Here is a 14345-nt window from a genome sequence, read left to right on the forward strand (position 1 = left end):
GGCACTCAGTAGCTTTGGAAAAGAAAACCTACCTCCTCCACGTCTACAGGCCTCACAGATATATTTACCTTGTTTTGAATACTTTGACTAATTTTTACATTAAAAGAAGATAATAGAAACATCCTAAAACTCAGGTTTTCATTGCAAAATAAAATTATTAATTGCTAATAAAAAACAAAGTATGGGAAACAGTCGTTCAAAAGGAATATAGGAAGGATGACTTGTTAAAAAAAAAAAAGAAAAAAACTTTGTTGAAATTGTGGCATATAAAAATCTGGAAAGATCCAATGATGAAGAATTTAAAAAGATGCTTGTAGGGACAGTAGAAGTTTTTCTAGGTTCCCTTCTATTTCAGCATGTTCTGAAAACAATTTCAAAAGAAGTAGGAAGTAAATAAGGTATTTCAAGTGAATCCGTGGACATTATTTTCTGTCTACTACAAATCTATTTTAGGGAGCAAATCCTATTTGAATGAGAGATGATTTCTGAGCTGTGAATAACATCTTGCAGTTGAAAGTAACAGTTTCTGACCATGCTCCTTTTCAACAAAGCTAAAATTCGTCTGGAACCAAATGTACACTTGAAAGGGTAGATGAGCTCTTTCATTCCAACCTCGCCACAAAGGTTGCTCTCAAGTAATATTTATAGTGCATTTTCATTTCTCTTAACAGACTCAGCATAACTGCAAATGCTCATCTGGCCATTTCACAAATATTTGATCCAGGAAGACTAATATTTATGAGTGTTCTGATTAAGTAATTAAGAAAATATGGGCTATCTAGACTAAAAAAAAGAATCTTCCATTCCTGTCTTTAAAAATAGGCTCAAAACTATTGCCTGACAACTTTGCTGTATTTTGGAAAGAATACCAGAACTGATACCTCATATTTGCAATCCAGAAAGTCTAAGATAGGCCTCAAAAATATCTGATGGCTAGCTGGACCTGAATAGGATATGAAGAAAGAATTCCATCAAGATCTTGTAGTTATCTCTGAATATATTTAAATGTAGATTTGCATTCCAAACATCTTCATGGCTAGTATGCAGGATTCATGGGGATTCAGTACAATAACAGTGTGACTTCAATAAAATCACACAAGACAACCATGACTGTAGTGCTTTACAAGACTTTCTGTTGTTCTGGAGATAAGTAATGTGGGTGCTTTCATGAACAGCAGAGCATCTCTTTCCAATGCTCAAGAATTCTTACTCCTAAGAGTCTCCCACAGCAACCAAAAACCTGGAGATACCATCTTGCTAATTCTTTCCATTCTTCCAGTTTGGATTTTTCCTTCTGTAGACTGTCCTACTATAATTTCATGTGGATTTCACCAAGGATTTCTGACTGGATCTTGCTTTGGGGTTTATTCAGGCTGCTTCAGCAAGTCCTGAGTCCAATAAAACTGCTGGGCTAAATGCACCACGCATTTTTAATTCCATCCTATCTTTGTGCAAAACATGACAACATATGCTGTAAAATATTATGTGCTGCAGTTAAACCTGTAGGGCAACTGAATTGCTTAAACGATCTTGCCAATCAGATAAGAAGAAGCAATTCACAACAGGTTAAGTGCCCTGTAACAATTAGGAGAAAAAATCTTCATGCTCCTGATTATGTTCCATCTTGGCAAAAAAGAATTCCGTTTACAATCATGAAAGTATAAAGACTCCCTACATCCAGCCAGGAGGAAGAGGCATTCCAAAGGCATAATTTAAAAGCAAATACCTCAGTTGTTTCAGCAAAGACTCTGTTAACACTGGGGACACCAACTGAGATATGAGCTGCTATCTGAATCAATAACCAGGTGTCAGAGCTACAAAACACGCCTAGAATCGAATACAAGGAGAAACCTTCATCCACATAATGATCTTTCCCATGTAAATGAGCAAGAACCTCAGAATAACCTGGATTGTGTAAAGGGGCCAATCCCCACCTTGGCAGAGGTATAAGTTGTCATAGCAGCTACCAGAATTTGAGAGAATATTTTAGCCAATGGCAGACAGAAAACACCTCCAAGTGAAATGCATCTGTAAAGCGTGTTACCCTGTGATTCCTCTGTTCTAAATTCTCTATTTCTAAATTCTCTATTTCTAAATAGAGAATTTTTTTCCTTCGAATGTTACGAGTATAAAATTTTTTCTCAATTAAACCAAAGACTGCCCATTGGCAGAATCATGACCATGGAATCATTCTTTTATATATGAAATTATATGCTTATATTATTTTGTATCTTTATTTTTTCCCCTGGTGATGTTTTTATTTTAACAGGAAAATGAATAAATAATACTATAATTACTTATTATAAAATTCAACCATTTATTTGCTTAAAGTTTTTTTAAGAAGTATCTTTGCCTTTAGAACTGGTGCACCAGCTAGAGAATCCTATTGACTACTCATCACATCCAGCTCTTAAACAAGATGCTATTCAAGGCTCTCTGAAGGAATGGCCATGCTTGGGTTGTGGAAGTGATGGGAACTTGGCGCACAGTTGAAGAGAATCAACATCATACAATAGAACTGTAGCAAATGAGCTGCTGTAATATGCCACCTTCTGTTTTGTACACTAATTACTTGGTTCACAGAAAAAAAACACTGTGTGCTGGACAAATTCCTCTTTCTGTGGCATGGGCTATTTCTACTCTGAAGTCTGGCTGGGTTCTTTGTCATCTTTATAATGCTACTGCACTCCTCTTTTGCCCTCTGCTTAGCTCTTTGACAAGTGTGTGAAATTTGACTACACTAATGTCACTTAATCTCCTTTAATTACCAAATTGCTTCTTATTCAGATCCTGATCAACCCAGAAACTCAGTCAAAAAAAAAAAAAAAGCAGCATGTAGGGACATGATCTAAATCTAGAGAAGTCCTAATAATATGTATTAGAGGTCCTACCTGTCTCAAACCAGCAGGACAACTGCAGTAAAAATCAGAGGCATGTGTAGAAAAAAGGGCAAAAAAGAGAAGAGAAATGAAAAGCTAGCAAAAAAGAAATCGTTGAGGGCTAACAAGTAGACACCTCACCCAAGAACACCAGAACTTCCAGTAACTGTCATGTTCTAATTAACAATGGGAATTACCAGCTGACTTAAAAAGATCTCGTACAGACTGAAATTTCTGCCCCAAAATGGAAGCAACAGATTATGCAGCCAAAAGCCTGATTACACCCATCTCCAGAGGTAAAACTGAAAATAACCTTCCTTACTGAGGCAGACAAAGAAAGAGGTTTTTCCTACAGTCCATCCAAGATCTGGGACACAATGGGGTTGTACTGACACACTACTGCCCTTAAGAAAAAAATAGGGAAGGTATCTATGGCTGGATGGAAGCATTCATGTTTTCCATGTAACACACAACAGCCATCAAATGAAAATGGCTGAGAAGGGAAGTGAGGAAGTTCATAACTACTCTTTTGAGTAGAATAAATCTGGTCTGTTTGTTGTAGGAAAAAACCCTAAAGCTCTCAACTGAAAAGAGTTCAGAAATTTTCAGTAAAATTATGAATGACAGTCTTCTTCAATTACAAGACACTTAAAAACAATAAGGCTTGATTCCAATTTGTAATTTGAGGGGATAAAAAATCCACTTGAATGAGCAAAACCCCTCTGATTTTTTTAACCATATTAATTGGAATACACTAAAAATTAGTATCTAAAAGCAAAACTCCTGAGAAGTTCTGATACTTCAGAAATACCAGAAGGAATTCCTAGCAGGTGACAGCTAAGACAAAAAATGTTCCTTAATCAAGTTAATAATTCTAAGAATTTACAATGGGAGTTTGCCTTGAAGATGTTGTCAAAAGACAAAATCTTTACAAGATGGCAATTTACAGATCAAACTCCAGAATGCAAAAGGCTTCTTGAACAAAATGGAAGTAGTGAAGAAAAAGACTATACCATTATCTGAACAAAAATCTATTCTAAAATGAAATTCATTACAGTATTAACTAAAAATAAAGATCTAAAAATACACTAGGGGAAGATAGGAAACAGACATAGAAAGGAGAAACTACATCAAAACATGTACTAAGACAGATAACCTACCTGAAATTTCAATCACTCTAAGACTCCTGGATAAACTCTAGAATGTGGCAATTTGAGCAGCATGAAGTGCATTAACAAGAAAAGACACATCTAAAATTATTCTATTTACTTTTATCTGACTACCCATCCACTGAAGTCATAAAATACCCAAAATAGCATTCTGGTTTCCATGTCTAAAAATATTTTTCTACAATGAAATTCAGACTTATCAAAAACAGAATAAAAATTTCCCAATGAATTCCAAAAGTTACTTAACCATATCGAAAAAAGACATATCGAGCTATGATGTACAGAAATTGTCAAGCACACCTGATTACATTAATTTTTTTCCTGTATTGAGAGGTACAGAAGTGGATCATGTGGAAATATTAACTGACTACACTTTTCAAACACTGGGAAAGGGGAGAGGTAAATAACTAACCAGTCTAACAGTGGGTCTCAAAGTACAGTGCCTGGTACTGATACATGGAAATGGCTGGCTACGCTGTTTTAGATGTCTTATTTTAATCTGCTACATCAGAGTACCATATAACCATAAATTTATTATGGAAATTCCTCCAATTATTTTTCACATCAGCAATTACTGCCAGTTGTCACAGAGATGCTACATGACTGAATAAGAAGAGATAAGATCACGACAATTTTGCATTCAAGATATAAAGCACTATCATGATGTTGTAGATGTGCTGGCCCTGTCTTCTACTCACCAAATACTGCACATTGTAATCACTGTATTTGAAAAACAAGAGTTGTAAAGAGACTCCTTCCTCAAAAGTGCATGTAAACAATGCTAATACCAAGCCATACAGTGGGAAGTGTGATGTAAGAAAAAAATTAAGTCTTAAATATAAGCAACTAAGGTATGAAATTAAAAAAAAAAACCAAAGGGGAAGTGGAGACGTGATACAGAATCAGACAGCCAGAAGACTTTATGAAGCAATAACAAGGAGTTGTTTGAAACAATACCTTCCAGAACTATGTGTCTGCAACACAACCAAGTAGTTTGAGCAGATTCAAATCTGCTTTTCTCATACCTGAAAGATTTCCATCCGTTTCATCTGTCGGAAGACTGGCAACACTGGTAGAATCCATTCCTTGCTGGAGGTCCATGATTTTCCTTCGTAGTTGCTCTATGTCACTCTCTTTACTATCCAGCTGCATCTGGAGCTCATTCCTGTATGTAGATTCTTCTGCTAGTTGCTGTATTTATATACATACACATAGTTACTGTGTTACCAAAAACACGGCAGCCAAGTATTTTGAAAACAAAACTCATATATAGACATACACACACAAACAACACACACACATATATATGCATATATGTCTGTCTGTATATATATGTGTGTGTGTATATATATATATAATATATTCCACAGTATGATAAAAAAATTAAATTATTTTACCGCTTGCATTTCATTAAGCTCCTTTTGGTATTTCACAACCATCTGATTGAATTTCTCTTTTTCTTGATTAAGTTCTAATTGGAGCTTTCGATTTTCCTTCTCCTTCTTCCTCAAATCTTGCATGTTAGCTTTCTTTCTGTCTATTTTAAAGTCTTTCCGATTCATTATCTCAGCCAGTTTGTTGACAGCCTGTTAAGAAAAAGGAGAACCAGTAAGAAAAATGATACATGCAGCATGTTTCATAAAAAACTTCTCAGTTCCTCTATTTACAGGATCTCATAAAAAATCCCTTCACCAACAAAAATGGCCCTTACTCACAACTGAAGTAATACTGAAAAGTATACAGCATCAAAACTTGTTCTTTCAAATGTAAATTTAACAACACATATTGTACATCATGGTTAATATAAACTTGATTTCAAAAGAACTAAGAGTTCACAAAAGCAAGAAACCTGAAATACTTCTGTTAATGCAAAGTAGTAATTGCTATTAAATTGCATAAAAAGTTGTACCTGTGTCTTCAGAGTTCTTTCAGTGTTTATGCTCTTCTCGTAATGCATTCTAATATTACTGATTTCCTCCTCTTTTTTCATTTTGTAATCTGTTAAAATAATATTCAACTTTAAGTTATTTTAGTACAAGGTAATTATTTTTATACTTAATTACTTTCTAAGTGCATAGTTTTTTTCATTCTCCTGTTGCTTCCCTTTTTGAGCAAAATACAATTTGCAAAGACAAAGATTACCAGTTTAACACTACTGCAATGACAGAAAATGACCAGAAGGATATCTCAGAAAGGCACAAAGATGAAATACTAAAGCCAACACCAAGCCCAAAATAATATGGAAGATAAACAGCAATATCTTCTTTCACTTCCCATTTCTTCACATATGCTTCAAATTCAGGCATGCTTCAGAACAGATCAACTAAAACTCCAAACATGACATACCTTCCTCTTGTTTCTTAAATTTTTCACTGATCTCTGTGTTTTCCTTTGTTATTAAATCAACATCTTTGGTTAAAGTGTTATTAGTTTCTTCCAGCTACATGAAAAGAAACACATTTTAGAATAAAGAACTTGACATAAATTCTAAAAATATCTTTAATACTATTATTTTAAATACCCTTAATTCTGTAACAACCATTTAATTAGAACACCTTCTGCCTATGTATACTTCTAAAAAATGCTACTATACGTCTGTGCTGTTTTGATTTACCAGAAGGCTCAAAATACACCTGGTACCAGAAAAAAACATTATCACTGCAGAAGTGACAACACTGTGGTATGGAATCAAAAATCAACTTAAGCAAAGTTAGGTTGTCAGCTATGGAATGTGACAATTTTAGATTAAATTGTTGTACTTTGGAAAAACTAATATGTAGGGGCCTGATACGTTGAATCCAGACAGAAAAGTAGCTGACAGATGCTAGAACTCCAGCATTATTAAATCTAGAGTAGATACAAGGCATTTACTGCTAAGTAACTGTCATAAATCATGAAAATCAGGATAAAAACAAAACTAAATTTGGGCTAAGACAAAGCAGACACAGGTAAATATGTACAGAGCTGGCAAAACAAAGAAAAAAGCTGGAAAGGAAAACCACAATAACTTTGAATATATGAGCATGTTCACTGCCACAGCAGTGAAGGATCACTTAACAAATATATATTAAAAACTATGAAAAACCAGACATAATTGTATTCCTAAATAATAGTTTTGTTTGAAGCCTATACAAATGACTGCCTATCAAGCTGACAAAATTATCAGAAACTTGAAACCAAAAATATATTGGCAAGAAGGTATTCTTTTGATGCTACAGACATAGTCTTCTAAATGCTGCTTAAGAAGCAGTAGCATTCTGGAAATTTCAAGCTTAAAAAAGCACATTCATGAAACAAACACTATTTGCACAATCTTTTCACAGAGATGGAATATCCATGGTAGCATTAACAGAAAGCTTTGAGCAACTGAGCCAAGCTCAGTTACACCTGGAACTTTCCACCCCCAGGAAAGAAAATATGCACATGTGCAGTTTTAAGAAAATATGCACAACTGATGCTAAATGGGAAAAAGCAACAATAAAATAACTATGCTACATATGGCTTGCTGTTTGAGACTTCTCAGTTAAAGACATTTATCAAGCTCATACTAACATCCAAAAGCTATGCTATAAAATGTCTTCAAAATTTACATTTTGGGGATTGGGTTGTGAAACTTGAGACTCTCAAGTGGGTTTTTTTAAGACTAAGTTACTGTGCAATAAGAGTCTCTAATAAACAGCTCCACAAATTTACCCAAAATTTACATTTTGGGGATTGGGTTGTGAAACTTGAGACTCTCAAGTGGGTTTTTTTTTGAGACTAAGTTACTGTGCAATAAGAGTCGCTAATAAACAGCTCCACAAATTTACAAGACTTAAATACACTTGGCAATGACAAGAAGTAAATACAAAAGGGTTAATAACTAAATTATAGACATTCATGTGATTTTCATCCTGGCTTCACCTCAGATGAATGAATTTGGCTTTTTAGGGAGGCCACATGATGAAATTTAAAGGTTCCAAGTGAGCTCAAAATTTAAGATACTTAAATTTAAGACACTTATTAGTTACCACTTAGGATCACAACAAGACTTCATTAATTAAAACCATAAATTTTGGTTTCCATCTGGAAGAGATTTATACAGGCATTGATAAGAGTTAATTTACCCTTCTTATGATGATGTCCTTATCAGTCAATTCCTGTCTGTGCCTTGATGCAGCTTTTTTGCTTTCCTGATTCAGTTCATAATACTGTTCTTCAGCAAGTGCTCGTGCCAACCGTTCCGACTCAGCTTTGGTTTCAGCTAAATCCAACTGGGTAGCAAGTGTTTCTCTGTAAAATGGACATTAAGTCTTCATTTTCCTATGCAAAACATTCCAAATTTTCAGGAAAACTATCAAACCCAAATTATACCACTCAGCTAATGGTCATTATCTTAGTTTCTTAAGAAAAGTAAGAGTTACAAAACTGCATTCTGTACACTTGTATCTTTTGATGGTCCACACAAGCTGCAGCAGCAAGCTTACTGTGATTTCCATTAACATTTCAATGATCCATGAAACACCAAGATGTATTCTCCTGCTTTTGAGGAACAGAAAATAAAAATAAACTATATGTACAGAGTGATCCATCAAAAGATACTTAACCCACATTTGCCCATTATCACAATTCCCAGTTATATCCAGGTGAGAAACATTTAGGATGAACGTAAGATTGCAGAGAACAGTGAGGGAAGAGAATACAAAGCATCTATAAAAAGAAGAAAAGAAATAAATAACCCCAAGAAGAATAAGGGAAGTCTTGCCTAACTTCTTCTCCTTCCACATTTCTTTATGTTGGTTACCACTCGTGAACAACTTTGCAGAGGCACAAGTATTTTCCTCCTACACCATATTTATTAGCACAACATCTTTTCTCCCTTTCTCAGGATATCAAAATGCTGTATGAAATGAACACTGTACATAACCTCTGCCCTTCAGACTGTTCTCCAGTGTTGATGCTTAAGCAGAACAAGAGACACAGACTTTAGAAGAAACTGTACTTCATGCATAAGGCCACAGTCTCCTTCTTCAGAACATGAAATAAATTAAGAAATTGGAAAAACAAGCTTAAAAATGTTTTCTTATTTGATAGCTTAGAAAACAGTGCATCACAATTAACGGTTGGTAACAATAACTAGTTTAGCTGTAATCAGAAGTATACTAAATTTCAAAGACTTTGTAACCTTTTTCTCAAATTATTTTAATGACTATAGAAATATATTAAGTAATTATCAGGATAATATAACCAAATTTTAAAAGCTGGTAAGACAATAACCACAAATTGGAATGTTTTTCAAAATTTTTGAATCTTACTAAATTTTCAGAGAAGTTATTATTCTTCTTACAGACATGATAATGTCCAAAGCAAATATGAACAACCATGTTTGGCTTTGTGAGTCAGTATAGGTAACATCCTATGTATTTGCCACTTACAAGGTGTTATGGAACACTTTTGAGGCCTTTTTCTAAGGAATTAAAACATCTTAGATCTGATTCAAAGTATACATGAGTGAGACAGTATTACAAGGAAAAACTTAGGTGTATGTGAGAAACATAATGGGCATACTTTTCTTTTTGCAACTCCTGCATTTTACTTTGCGTTTCTTTATTCCTTTCATCAATTTCCTCTTTCAGTTCCTTAACCTGAGTTTTGTAAAGTGTCTGTAAAAGAAAGCATAAAAAAATAATTATTCAAATTCCATACTGAAATTCCTCCTTGTTTTCAGACTACTTAGTTTGAATTTGTCAAACTCCAACACATGCCAATACTGTCATTAGTGAAATTTCCTCCTTCCTTCCTCTCCCAGATGTTTCTTTACAGTTTCTGTTGGGTAGGGAACTGATATGACCCAATTAGTTTTCAATTTTCTAGTGTGTTTTCCTACATAGGTGCACAAATACAGGTGCTGCAAAAGAGACAGAAGGCACTGTGACACAGCAGAACAGTTCTCCCGGACACACCAGGACAAAACTGCATCTTGGAGCATCACTTGTCTCAAAATGTTCACCCACCAAGCCTAACACCATTCTGTACTTTCACCTGTTACATTCTCTTCTCTTAGAATCTTAAGGTCTTGTACCATGTACCTCTTCTCTTAGAATCTTAAGGTCTTTCTGTACAAACTTAGTAAGTGATTCAGATGAAGTCTGATTTATGTAAATTACTGCTGTGAATTACTCCTGGGTTTTATTACTGTATTGTTATAATTACCACCACCTGTAATTCTGAAAGATAAAATTTTATCTTCTGCAGTAAACTACTTTGCTAAATATTCAGACTGAATCATTAATGTCTTATTTAAACTACAAATTAGTGAAAAAAGTAGAAACTGAGAAACACAATGCTCTGCATCTTCTTATTAGTAGTATATAATGGAGAAATGCAGAAAAAGCCCCTGTAACAGATAATGAAATTATAATCATATACAGTTTAGTAAACAAAATTTTTTATTGTCTCTCTCAGGACAAAACAAATTTAAAGTATTTTCAAAAGTGAAATTAGTCTGTTCATATTCATAGATGTATTTGAAGTTCACGTTACAGAGAATTTTATCCAATTGTTTCTTCTCACAGGACAAAACAGATCAAACTACATCAATGAAATACACATTTCAGCTATCTGGAGTAGCCAGTAAGGATCTCCAGAGATTCAGATGAAGAGAAGGTAGCTTTTTAGAAACAGGGATACATGCAGAATACTACTGAGTCTATGGTTCTTAAATGTATGTATGGTAGATCAATAGCATGAGCTATTTTCCAGTAAGTTTGGAGATTTTGAACTCTTTACAAAGTTTGCAATTGTATCAGAAAAATATCTCCTTTCCAACCTCAGGATAGGAACAACTCTGATGAATAATTCAGGTAAGAGTTACTCAATGTAATGTCAGTTTTGACAAACAACAAAACAACATTTTAGATACAACATCTAATGTTCTCTAATATTTTGTTCCTTGTTTGTATTTCAAGCAAGATTTTTTTGAATTGCTGATTTATGCAATGTTACTTGTGTTCCTTGTTTGTATTTCAAGCAAGATTTTTTGAATTGCTGATTTATGCAAGGCTGTTACTTACATTAAAACAATTTTAGTCTCAACTATTCACTGTTAAATGATTTTATGTCAAAATTCCTTACACACAATTCCTTACAAGTCTTACCGAAAAATACTGCTCGGCTTCAAGCTGATCCTGAAGCTCACGCATCTGACCTTCATTTCCTCTGTACTGTCTTTGAAGGAATTTTAAAAAAGGAAAACATTTTAAAAGTCAGCTACTAACAAAAGACAAAGACAACTTCTAACCAGAACAGCACTCTACAATGATCTTCCATTTATATACATATTACCTCACAAAGAGGTAATATGTATGTAAACAGTTTGCTGTATCCTAGAACTCTGATTTAATACAGTTCTTATGCTAAAGCAATGACCCTTTCAGTATACAATTTAGAAGCCAGGAAGTACTCTAAATGGAGAAACATTGAGCCAGCTGAAAGAATATATGATAGAAGTCTAATTAATGAAAAATGTCTTCATTTTAAGACAAAGAATCAGGCAATGAAAGGGAACTATTGACTCCCATGTACTAAAAGTCCCATATGATTTAGTAAGTAGTATCAGAGTCAATCCATAAAAAAGTAATTCAAATAAAAGAGGAATATATACATATACATACACATGCATATGTGAATGGTGAGCCAAGAACTGTTCTGAATTGTAGCTCATAACAAAAATATTCCAACACTGAAGGCTACATAGAAATCATAACATGCAGCTACATAGGAATCATAACATGCAGCTAAAAATACTCTTTCAGTTTAGGAAAAAATGCCTATGCTCCAGAGAACTTTATTCACTAGCAGGAACGGGCAAAATAGCACATGTATAATTAAGCAATTTTTTCCATTTTACTTCAGGTTTTTACTTACTTTGCAAGTTGAGCCAACTCAAATTCCAGTAACCTCTTTGCTTCCAACAAGGTATTGATTTCCTGTTTCAGCTGCTTCTCAGAACCCTTCAAGTTATCAGCTTCAAAAGCTTGTGCCTTTAATTCATTCTGTGCCATTATTCGTTTATTCGTCTCTTGCTCTAGCTTAAGTGTCAGATTCCTTACCTAAATGAGAAATATTTCAATTTAGGACCCTTTGTTAAATAACCAACTGCATGTGGCTGAAGAGGTTTCACATATGGATTATTTTATATTAAACACCACTAACTAGATGCTACACCATGTACCATATGTCAAAGTATTCCTGAATCTCCAAACATTTCAGTGCAATAATCTCACCCAAAACTGCTGCCCTTAGAACCTATGGCTATGATGTTGCAGGATTATAAAGCTTTCCCATTTTTAGTTTATTTCAAAGTCCCTGATTTAATTTCTCTGAAAGACAACAACTGAAGGAACCTATATTGTCTGCAAACAATCTGGATTTCAGATCTTAAAAATCTCTCACCCTCAAACAAAAATGCAGCTTACCAAGTACATAAAAACTAATTTACTTGAGTTGTGACCCCTAAGAAAGGTGTTATAAACCTCATTCCTGTCCTTTTTACTGTCCTGTAAAGAAAATGTAAGGATGAAGCTATTATTCTAAGTACCTAGTTTTCACACTCTATATTCTAATTGCATTTCCTTGAACAAAAGGAAAGAATGCAAACTAGACAATACAAACTCAGACCTGTAAATCATCCACATCAATCAGATTGCACAGTGAAATTCACAAGCAAATTTTTTCTTTAGAAAAGGAGGAAACACCAAAAAAATGTGCTATATTGAACTGAAGTCCAAATATGCAAGACATGCTAGAGTTATGAAACAAGCAGAAATCACCTAAACCTACTTAAGCCAACAACTATCCTCAATTCTACTGAGAGTTGTATTATATAAGGAGCTCAGTATAAGTGAATTTAATTTTCTATTTCTCAGTTCAACTCTAATTTCTTATTTATATAGAAAATTATCAGAGATAAACCTTTTACTTACTTCGTCTTCCAGTCTCTCCTTTTGCTGAAGAAGATGTTCCAGTTTCTGCTGAGATTGCTTCAGGTCAAAGTCCAACATGGAACACTGTTTTTCAGCTTGAACTATTCGATTTTCTGCCTTTTCTCTTGCTGCCCTTTCTTCCCTTATCTTTTTTTCCATTTCTAAAAAAGATTAAGGAAAGAAAAACAACAAAAATTATTACATAGCATCTGCAAGCATGCTTTTGTAAAAACAGTTATAAATATCCTAATATTTTTCAGTCCTTTTTGTTCAGCTATCTAAGCTTTTCTGCTGTTTGCTGAAAGAAAAAAGATCCTGGCATTATTACAAGGAGCACTAAAAAATAAAAATAATTCCAATCTGCATTCAAAACACTGGAATATTATCATAACAACTGAAAGATAAATAGGGAAAGAAAAAAAGCACAGATTCTTAAAGTAGTCATTTTGACAGAAGGCAAAGTTTCATTTCCATGAATGGATAGTAGCAAAAGAAAAAAATGCTACCATTATTGTTAACTCTAAAAGCCACATTTAGGTACTGATGACCTTCACAGAGAAAACCTAACACATTCAATTACAAAATCAAGATACATCTTTGATTCATGGATGTACATCTATAAAAGAAACTTCTCACTTCACTTCAGAATAGCCTAATACAATGCTGGTATTTTTAATGCACTTACACAGGAATGAATGCTCTAAGACATCTCTCTTGATAATGCATTCTTTCAATTCTGTTTAGCATTAGACAGAATTTCAAGATTCAATACCGTTTTAGAAGCCAAGGAAGGCTTTGAAGCAAGGTATGCAAAACATTAAGAAACATTACAATTTTTGTGAAATAGCACGTTAGGGGAAATAATTCAAAATGTGTAGTTTTCATGTCTTAAGATTTTAATACACATTTTCTTTATACAAGGGATCAAACACTGGTGCAAGAGTACTATAAGACAATGTGTATTCAAATATCATGTTTCATTATGTATTTACCTGAAACTTGCAGGAAACACTTACCACACATTGCAACTGATCTTGCCTCCTCTATGGACTGGTGTTTGTCAGTTAACCGCGCTTTTGTCACTTTGTGCTCGTTGACTTCCTGTTCTAACCGGTCTTGTAAGGATTTCAGCTTGTAGTTCAAATCTATCTCTAAATTATTCTTTTCCTGAAGATAAGGAAAAAGTAATCAGTTTTATGTAATACCTGAGGAATCATATTTTTATTCCCTTTTAGTATTAAATTTCTGTTATCATATCAACGTTGTTTTCCACGCTCAGCAAAGAACAGTAACAAACCAAAACTGTACTCAGGGCTCTGGAAAAAATTTCATTA

At 34.0% G+C, this 14345-nt stretch overlaps 1 protein-coding gene across 3 annotated transcripts in view; it reads right to left on the reverse strand.

Moving 5' to 3' along the window:
• ROCK1 (Rho associated coiled-coil containing protein kinase 1) overlaps nt 1–14345 on the reverse strand; it is an 85134-nt gene that overhangs the window by 13895 nt on the left and 56894 nt on the right. For all 3 annotated transcript variants that reach the window (XR_005627166.1, XM_039706066.1, XM_039706067.1), the window contains exons 18-27: nt 14028–14178; nt 13012–13172; nt 11954–12138; nt 11185–11254; nt 9596–9690; nt 8155–8320; nt 6395–6488; nt 5958–6046; nt 5446–5634; nt 5074–5239 (exon numbers count right to left, since the gene is read on the reverse strand). Coding sequence is in view for 2 of the 3 variants with exons in the window: in XM_039706066.1 (XP_039562000.1) it covers nt 5074–5239; nt 5446–5634; nt 5958–6046; nt 6395–6488; nt 8155–8320; nt 9596–9690; nt 11185–11254; nt 11954–12138; nt 13012–13172; nt 14028–14178 (1366 nt within the window). In the remaining variant the exon portion in view is untranslated. The remainder of the gene's footprint in view (nt 1–5073; nt 5240–5445; nt 5635–5957; nt 6047–6394; nt 6489–8154; nt 8321–9595; nt 9691–11184; nt 11255–11953; nt 12139–13011; nt 13173–14027; nt 14179–14345) is intronic.

The sequence above is a fragment of the Passer montanus genome, unplaced genomic scaffold (assembly GCF_014805655.1).
Source record: "Passer montanus isolate IOZ18808 unplaced genomic scaffold, ASM1480565v1 scaffold19, whole genome shotgun sequence".
Taxonomy (NCBI): Eukaryota; Metazoa; Chordata; class Aves; order Passeriformes; family Passeridae; genus Passer; species Passer montanus.